This window comes from Chaetomium globosum, genomic scaffold, assembly GCF_000143365.1.
Source record: "Chaetomium globosum CBS 148.51 scaffold_3 genomic scaffold, whole genome shotgun sequence".
NCBI classification, from domain to species: domain Eukaryota; kingdom Fungi; phylum Ascomycota; class Sordariomycetes; order Sordariales; family Chaetomiaceae; genus Chaetomium; species Chaetomium globosum.
The window spans coordinates 3,193,928-3,203,052 of NT_165978.1; the positions used below are offsets into that span (position 1 = coordinate 3,193,928).

Below are 9,125 nucleotides of genomic sequence, written 5' to 3' on the forward strand. Positions count from 1 at the left end.
TGCGAGACGGCATCGTAGGTGGCACCGGGATTGGGGGTTTTGGAGTGGTTTCCTGCTTTTGGGGAGCGTGATACGAAGCTATGATGTGATGATGGGGTTCTTCTTTGTATTGGTTGGTATTTGTTGGACGTCAACGTCGAGCATGGATGGTCAAAAGCGAGGTTGTATGTATGTACTACGGATATGTTCTGATGTTTTAGCGGCCATGTTGGAGACGGTATTCTTGGGTTGGGTTTTGGGAGTTGGACTGGTTAATCCATGGGCGTTTCTGTGCTGGTTGATGGCGGGCGACGATAGGGGGCAGATGAAAAGTTCGCTACCTAGTTCCCATATAAGTTCAACATACCTGGTGGCCGCCAGTGTTTGGCAAAATCTATCCCTTCGGTTGTTGTCTGCCGCGTTGTGATGGATATTGGGGTTGTTGGCGTGGCCCCATGGCGTTGGGCTCTCGAGAGATTGTGCTTGCTGTTGGGCAGACCTCATAGGGGGTTCAAGACTTGACTTGGCGTTGGTGGAGAAGGGCCGGGTGCACGTTGTTGGTCTGTGGATGGGTGTATTATCTTTGGTGGGCTGTTTGAGGTAGATGAAGCGGTCCATAGCCCTTCTCAAGAGTAACGGCACCTCGCTACCCAGGACCCCTTGCCACTCAATCTACTTGACTTCTTAGGGCTGCATCAGACTTCTGCTTGAGTGGGCAGATACTGTAGCACGCATTTCTTCTCTGTGACTTGTTTGTTGGTCACGGCAGACATGGTGTTTGGTTAACTTCTTACATTGTACGGATAGAAACCTATCTCAAGTGAGTCTTCCTTAAACTAACCACAACACAAGGGAGTTGACATTACATTTAAGTTTGTTGTCTCCTCGTCTTCTTCTCGACGGTTGTTGCAGTCTCTCATTTCTGTTGCTTGGTAGAAGTAGAAGGAAGAGCAAGGAAAAGAAAACAGAATACAGTGCACTTATATCACTTTACTTCTACTGATGTATCATTTTGTTATTCTTTTAACGCCGTTACCTCTGCTTTTTCTTGCCCTTCGTCTCACAATTATATTTTCCCACTTGTCTTCTCTTTTCTGTTCTCTTTTATTTCCCCTTCGAATATAACTTTTCTTCTGAAGTCTCAAAAATAAACAGAGCTGAGTGATACTAAGCTACTTACTATTCAATATGTTGTTAACAAAGTCAATGGCAACTTCTTATTTACAAATCATGAGAGAATCAAGAACTACAAAAGCAAGGATATGTATTCCCTACAGGCCCTTCCATCTCAGCCCCCTGAAACACACAGGGGCCCAACGACATGCATACTCGGAGGTTTGTTTACTGGCCTTCCATCACCGCATCACCACAGGCATCCCTTTCCTTCCCTGCCCGGTTTCCGTTTTGTTGTCTCAAACCCGGGTCCCTACCTTCCGGTATCGTCCTGCGGCTCGGTGCGAACCGAGACACTCCGCAACACTCAACATGCCATGCCTTGTCGGACATGCTACGAGAAAGGGAAGCTCTCCCCGCGCGAATGTTTCGTAGACCCGATTCAACACCGAAAAGCCTCGGGCAGCAAGTCGAGTGATCTTCTCAGAAACCCTCAACACACGACGGCCAAGCTACCGAACGGAGGATATTACATAACTACAAGACACTTGGGCACTCGGTGGGTTTAGACAAATTACTTCAAGCCGACAAACAACAGCCCGATATACCTGATGCAGAACGCGGACGGGGTGATATCACGATGACACGGGAACGTTCAAGCGAGCCCGGGCAATCCACCCGGCTCCGGACGGTGTGGCAGGGACAAGGGCAAGAGAACAACACTGCCGGGCCGACCTGGGCCTGGGAGACCCTGCCTCCCCCTCGCCTCCCCCGCCTCTGGCTCACCGAGGTGAAGCAAACAGAAAAACAGGCATGGCCTTGGCCGTTGGGGGTCAGCGTGAGGGGGACAAGGGAGATGGGGGAGAAGGGGGGGGGGGCCGGAAACCAAGCATTCTGCAGGCCTCTCCGTGCTATCACCCCGGTCTCCATGCGGCGAAGACCGGCAAAGGCAGCGCACCTCCCTGACTGCTGCATGAGACACACACCATGCAGCCGTTTGCCTCGAACAGCTGCGGCCAACCCAATCACCACCCACCCACATGTCTGGCGCCAACGCCAACGCCATCTGGAAGAAAAAAACAAAACAGGGAAGAAGGGAAGATTCTCTCCCACTTGGGACATGACAGGCAGGACAGGACAGAACAGGGCAAGGACAGGATAGGGCAGAACAAACGCCCGGAACCGTTGAGTCCGTATCTGCAACAGCTGCAGCAAGGCAGCGGCCGATTCTTTCCGTTCTGGGCCAGCCACCAGTCCGGACACAGCAGTTTTCTCGGGTCCTTCGAGGCGAGGCGGCGGCACAGCTTTTGTTCGAGAAATGAGACGGCGGCCGACGATGGGGTCGGCGGACCGTGCGGAGCTGACATGCCATCATGCCCTGCCTTGGTGCCATGCTGCCAACGTGCTCATCCATCGAACGGTTTTCGGTTTTTTTTTTTTTTTTTTTTTTGACAGTGACGACAGTGATAGTGACAGTTGGGAAGCGGCACAGCTTTCTCACTGTGGAATCTGCCCGTGTCGATCGAAGGGAACACACAGGTCTAGCCAGCCACCAGCCAGCTCGCAAGCCAACACATGACCATGCAAGTTGCGTGCAGGACGCCGCTGAGCGGAGAGTTTTTTTGCCTCTTCCCAGGCCACTCAGCTGGCCCGCTGAGCGGTTGACTGGCTTGACTCCGAGAAAGATAACTCGTTAATACACACACAGTACGACTGGGGGGGGGACGTGAAAGACAAGCATAGGCACGGCATCCCGTATCTCGATCGTGCAACGCGCCACTGCATGTCTCGTCCCATCTCTGGCTGAGGTGGGAGATAAAATAAGAGATTAATTAGCGACTAGTTAGTGTCCTTTTCCCGAAGATTCTGAGAATGCGAAGCCGCCGTCTTCGTTGCGTTTTCCCTGATGTAGCCGCCAGGAAAAGTCACAGCAACAACACGACGATAACTTCTCGGCTCGTGTTATCTGTAAGCAAAGGAGGAATTCAACTCCCGAGCCCCCCGCATCAAAATTAGCTGCTTATGGGATCCAACTCAGAAAGCCTCTGGCGCATGTTTGACCGTGAATAATCAGCGGGATTACCATAAACGGCATCCGAGCTTGTTGGCCGCAGAGGTGATACATGGCTTTGCTATCCGTCACTGGCATGCAATCGTTCTTTTTTGCCTTTCCTCGCTCTCGTCCGTAAAAGTTCCAGTGATCATCGGAGCCTCCACCACAAGTTAACTAGCCCGAAAACAGCATGACATCCTCCCAAGTCCACAAGCCCAAAGCCCGCCTTGACATCACTCGGACCGAGCGAGAGGAGAAGGTCAGATTTACCACCGTCATAGCTGTGACTAATGACGCCCGAATCACCCCATTTCTGAACGGTCGAGTCGGCAAAGCTCCATAGCGCTTCTCCATCGAGCCAAGCCCATCGGCCGATCCGGGCCTTGCCAATAAGTCGGTGATACCGAATGACGGAAGAAAGAGGGGGCTGGGGGGAAAGCTGAAAAGGGGAGATTAAAAAAACATCTGAGACATTTGCGTTTGTGGGTTTCTGGCTAGTGGGTTGGACCGCCACCATGGATTCCCCATGAGGCGCGATCGACGTGTTTCACAGGGAGGTTGAGCAAGCACGGCGTTCCATGAACCGCGAAGCTGTCTCGGCTAGCTGGGCGAGGCAACCCTTTCAACAGGCCCGTCGTGTGTGTGAGTTGTGGTGTGCTGTAACGACTTCGTTTGTATCAACGGCTGAAGCTGAAGTTCTTCGAGTTGACGTTCCGGGGCTGAGCTGTGCTGCAGGTGGGCCAAGCTGCTAGCTCCCGAGACTGCCGATGTATTTTTTTTCTCTTTTTTTCATCGGGCATTTGTTACTCTTGCACTGACTCAGGCAAGGCGGGTCAGATGATCGAGGGGTTATCAATGTAGACAGAATTGGAGCCTTCAACGACTCAGAAACGCCACCTCATTGTGTGACTCCCCCCAGGATGGCCCGTCACAATCACGGCTAGTCCACAATCATCACGGGGTTTGATGTTTCTATGTAGGAGGTTGTGTTGATGAGCTTCCTCGCACCTTTGACTGTTCAGCTTGGTGAAGACATAGGCTTAGTTACCTAGCCCAACTGAGGTTTAGTTAGCAGCTCTTCATTCCAGAGGCGCACAGTTGTTTTCAAGTACCGATTTCAAACACGAGCTAGCCTGTTCTCTGCAAAAAGGGCCAGCGCTGATGTCGCCTGAAGGCACAGTGAGGTTCTTCTCAAACAATGGCTGGCGCACTTCGTGTGTTGTCGTCTCAACGTTGCCCACGCGATATCTTGGCGGTCGCGGTACAAGTGCCCTGAGGTCGCGTTTGCAGGTTTGGTCGCATTCGACACCCCTTGCTTGGTCTCCAAAACCCCTGAGCTTCTCCCCAATCTCGGCAAGGGTGGCTGGCGGGCGCGATGCAACGGGCAGGGGAAGCTTCTTTGTGCAACGACAGCTCCCTTGACTACAAGTACCACCCTGGACAAGCAGCTGGCAGCGACCAGGCTTCTCGAGTGCCCTGGTCTTCCCGTAAGGCTGGGACTGTCGTGGGAACCCAACCCATGGGGGCGTTTTTGTGGTGTTCGGCACACGCGAGAGAGATATCGATCAAGCCTCTGGCTCCTCTCGCGAAGAGAGAGCCCACACCTCCACGAACCAAATTCCTTGGCAGAGTTTAACGCGACCCGCCCCCCACCGACCTCTTCCGTTCTGCGCACAAGCAGTGACAAGGCAAGGAACGGCGAGGTGGCCGGCTCGGGGCCGCGAAATGAGTGGTGCGTCATGTTAGGACCCGATGTCCCTTCGTACTGAGTTCCCCTATAATTAGTGAAGTGATTTATCCGGAACTTCCGCACTTCACGGCCATCAATTCGGTAGGAGCGAGGAGGAGCCAGAGCTGATTTGTCCGAGCTTGCCATGCGCACTGACAGAATGCTCGGTGATGATCGGGGATCCACAGCGGTCAAATGAAAGACTTCCATTCGGAGGACGGAGAAGGTCACGCCCCTCTCGCTGATTACCGAGCCGAAGAGAAGGCAGACGGTCCTTTGGAGACCGACCAACGAAACGGTCTTCTGGGGTGGAGCATTTTCCGGAATTTCCTCCGACAGAACGGCACGAACGGGTCCTCCAGCTGCCAGGGCCGGCCCTCTATCCTGGAATCCCCATCTTTTTGAGACAATCGACAACGGCCATGCCATTCTGAGTTGATGGACAAACGGCAGGCAAACGACAGACTTGGTGAGCCATGGCGCGTTGTTGCTTTTATTACGTGTACCAAGGATGTATAGTAAGTGAGCTGTCGGGTGATAAGTGACCAGTGGGCAAAGGTGAGGGACAGAGCGAGCTCTCGGCCTTGTCGGGGACCAACCGGAGACTTACCGGGCGCGCGTGCTGTCACTTTTTCAACTCGAGCGAGGTTGGAGCGGTAGAAAGTTCCGGAAGCCGAGCTGACTTGGGCGTCTTCACCTCATCGAACCTAACAGCCGCGCGCTCCCTGGTCGGAAAACGCATTTTGGGACATGCGCCAGGGTAATTGGAAGGGGCAAGGAAACATCCCACGTCCCAACGATGGCGGGTTGACATTCGCCCCGGTGTGACGAGGACAGGGATATCGGCGGAAACTTCGCATTACCCCCCTGTTGCATGCTGCGCGTGAACTGCTCAGCTTCCGATTGATGGACAGAGGCCGGCGGGGGGGGAGTGGCAGGGTCCATTTCATTGGATTCGGGTTGAGAGCTTGCCAGACGCGCCGTGTGGTTTTCCGTGACCGCCTCCATTCCCGTTCCTCTCTCAAACCCGTGCCTAACGCCGAGGGGCAATGGTTCTGGAGGGGATGATAAATGCATGGCAGAGCTAACCAGCCCTGGGATCTTTTGGGGTCAGTCCCCTCTCAAGGTCTCTTTGCATGCATGTGCCAGGATTGGGGGGAGGTGCGGCATCATCATCCACGCGGGGCGAGCCAGCCACCCTGGCTTCCCGAGCGTGTTACCAGATTCCCGAGGTGAAACTGATGAGCCTCACTTGTCGGTTGGGTTGGAGAGGGGTTTGTGGGGAAAATAGATTCGAGATCTCTCCGCGAGCCCTGGATCGGCGCTGCTCGCTCGTCTCATTGACTGGCAATGCCAGCTTTCCCCGTCCGGGATGCCTTGAAAGCTCCTGGGACCTGAGCTAAGATAAACCGATGCAGACAGGGGTGACTGGAAACCCCCAACCCCCAAGGCCTGTGGTCCGTTACCAAACAGCGACTTGGGACGGATTTCTGCAGGCTCCCGCGTTGCCAGCTTGTTCTAGCCGGGCCTTGTCGCAGAGCGGGACAAGAACTGCCGCGAGAAGGTTGCACGTCCGGACGAGGTAGCATTGCAACCGTTTGCACCCCCAGATTGCAAAAGAAAGTCTGGTTGCGTTCAGCGAACGACCGACCTCCCGAGTCATGCCTGGTGGTTCCAAGCCAGCGGAACTGACCGGTGTGCGTGTAATCAACGAGCTCTGGAAGGTTCGAATTTTCATCCTAACGCTTAATGCTGCAACTTGTTTGATTGGAAGGATGATGAGAGGCTAGCTCTCACTGATGGGCCAACGGATGAGACCGGCGAGAGTTCAACCAGTTTTGCGGTGAAGCAGCTCGGAAGACATCCGAGTCGTCCGCTGCTGACGGATTTTGTGCGGTGAGGAAGAATGTGACGTTGTCATTTCTGTGATTGGTCCGACATCGGTTGGCAATCCTTCCAAAGTGCAAAAGTGTCGAAGTTTACACTAGGTAGTTAACTAACTAGCATGAGTTGATGAGTGTTGTCAGCGGGTTGGTCTCATTCTCATTCAGTCAGCGAAAGCGGTTGTCAGGGGATTGGTTGAGGTTTGTGTGTCAGAAGCCGTTTCGTGCTTGAAATGCATCGATGATTCTTTCCTCAACCAACCCCATTGGCTGCTAGGGTGGCGTGATTGGCAGCTGCCTGGCCAAACTGGGCAAGTATGTCCTGCAGACCGCCTACCGGGCTGGCCTAACGGGTTTTTTTTCTTCTCCAGTTGCTGAAACTCCAGTGAAATTGTGACGAACTGCTGCTGCATCGGAGGTGACTTCCGTTTTCCGACTTGAGGTTGGCAATGTGTCATGCGGCATGTTTGGATGCGGTGAGCACAGTCGTTGCAACCATTTCGTACGAGATGGGCAAATTGTTTATGCATGCCTTGAAGCCATAATGCTGTTTTGAAGATCTCAGCCGTGACCGGAGCCTTTCCGGGGAAGAAATCCGGACACCTCACGAACCCATGCGTTGCCCGCCTCGGCGGAAATGCTGACCCCAGAAGCGAACGGGAGAGATGAGAAATGGCGCTCTTGATCCTGGTCACATGGGCCGCTGAATTAGGCTTGGCTCGGCTCCCGCCCTGGACGAGTGCCAGGCTGACCGCACTGTCGGTGCCTCTCGAAAAAAAAAAACCCTGCCCTGCAAGCGCGAAGCAGCCACCAACAAGCCTCTGACGACCCGGGCGAGCCGACCTGCGTGTTCGCGGCGGTGTTCAATGCCCCCCCACACAACGGCATCCTGCGGTCCGCCTCCACCGAACAGGTCCCCACGCACATCAGGAAGTCTGGTCCAGACAATTGACAAGATGCTATTTTAGCAGCGAGAGCACAAAGCGATGCCACTTGTGAGAGTCCCGATGCATGTGCATACATACGTGGTATACACACTTGTAACATAATATTGACGCTTGCCCGGCCTGCTGGTCAGGAACTTTTATGGTGGAAACGGTGTTCCTCGCTGGACGCTGCCTAACTGATTGCGGCCGCGGGAGCCATGGTTGGCTACAACTTTTGCTCAGATTGATCGTGAACTGCGTATGGACATGTCGTTTCCGTCGTTGAGTTATCTCGCCCTGTCCTGTCATTCACATGCCCGCGTGCGGTCGCGTGTCTCAAACAGCCCACGAAGACCCCTGCGGAGGCACAGCGTGATGGGGAAGAGGAAAAAAGATGATGGCAATTTCTCGCTTCTCGTCGATACAAACTTAAGAAGCAAACATTTCTTAGCTACTGTGATACACAGCAAGAGGTCAAGCCTTTTCCAGCACTCGTTAAACTGCCAATCGCATCTCGGGGAAGTTCGCCGATAACCTATTGATCTTGTCTCCGACACGAGATTGTACCCAATTGTTTTATTCCAGTCCGCCTGATTGATAATTGCATAGTTATCACGACGCAAAAAAGGCAAGAGAAGAATTGTTTGAATGCATGATCGGTTCAACAGTGCTTTCAAATCGTGTTGACCTTTGCTTCCCATCGGGAAATTTCGTGGACGTTGGCCGTTGCGGGCGACTCGGGACCCTGGTTTGTTCGCTTAACTTGTATTCACAGTATCGTACCTGAGAGCCAGTTACTGTGTGCCGTCTGTAAAAAATACCCGAAACCCTTGACCTTGTGCGAACTCGTGGTTCTTATTCAATACATACATCGAACCTATACCCTGTGCTTTCGTACCTGAACACCCATGCTCGAGAAAAATGGATATTCCTCGTTGCAGTTTCTTCCTCTTGCTCTCTTCCTCTGGAGAGCTACCCTCGAAACATTGCTCGCTCAATCTGAGACCTCCCATGTGCTGATTTTCGGCTGCCGTGTAACTTTGTGACTTTCACCGGCGGGCCCTGGTCAATATCCCTGCTTAGGTTACCGCCGGCTCCCCCCCAGCAAACCCCATCCATCCGGACTGGTCAGAGACGATCGTGGGCTTGTTGAGAATCAGCGACAACACGACTCTGTACTCTGACATTTTGAACACTTCACCGGACACGTGTATATAATTGCAAAAGACCGCTTTCTCAAAAATTATCCGTGCTGGGCTGTATGGGTTCTAGTTTTTTTTTTTCCCCCAACGCCCAGAGTCTTTCGATGGCCTCGGATTCAGGAAGGTTCTGCCAACCTTGCCATCCCTGGACTACTTGAGATACCTACCTACACGTGTAGTTGTCGAGACCTTGAACTGCTTCGTACCGAAACGTAATTCAGAAATCGCGTCGCTGCTGGT

General features: G+C 53.3%; 1 protein-coding gene across 1 annotated transcript; it reads right to left on the bottom strand.

Moving 5' to 3' along the window:
* Positions 1–4,224: 4,224 nt before the first annotated feature.
* On the bottom strand, positions 4,225–5,303 carry CHGG_06334 (uncharacterized protein; the record flags this gene model as incomplete). The annotated part of the gene is made up of 2 exons (XM_001222428.1): positions 4,225–4,644; positions 4,803–5,303. The coding sequence occupies 2 exons, from the start codon at positions 5,301–5,303 to the stop codon at positions 4,225–4,227; spliced, it is 921 nt and encodes a 306-aa protein (XP_001222429.1).
* Between the last annotated feature and the right edge of the window lie 3,822 nt (positions 5,304–9,125).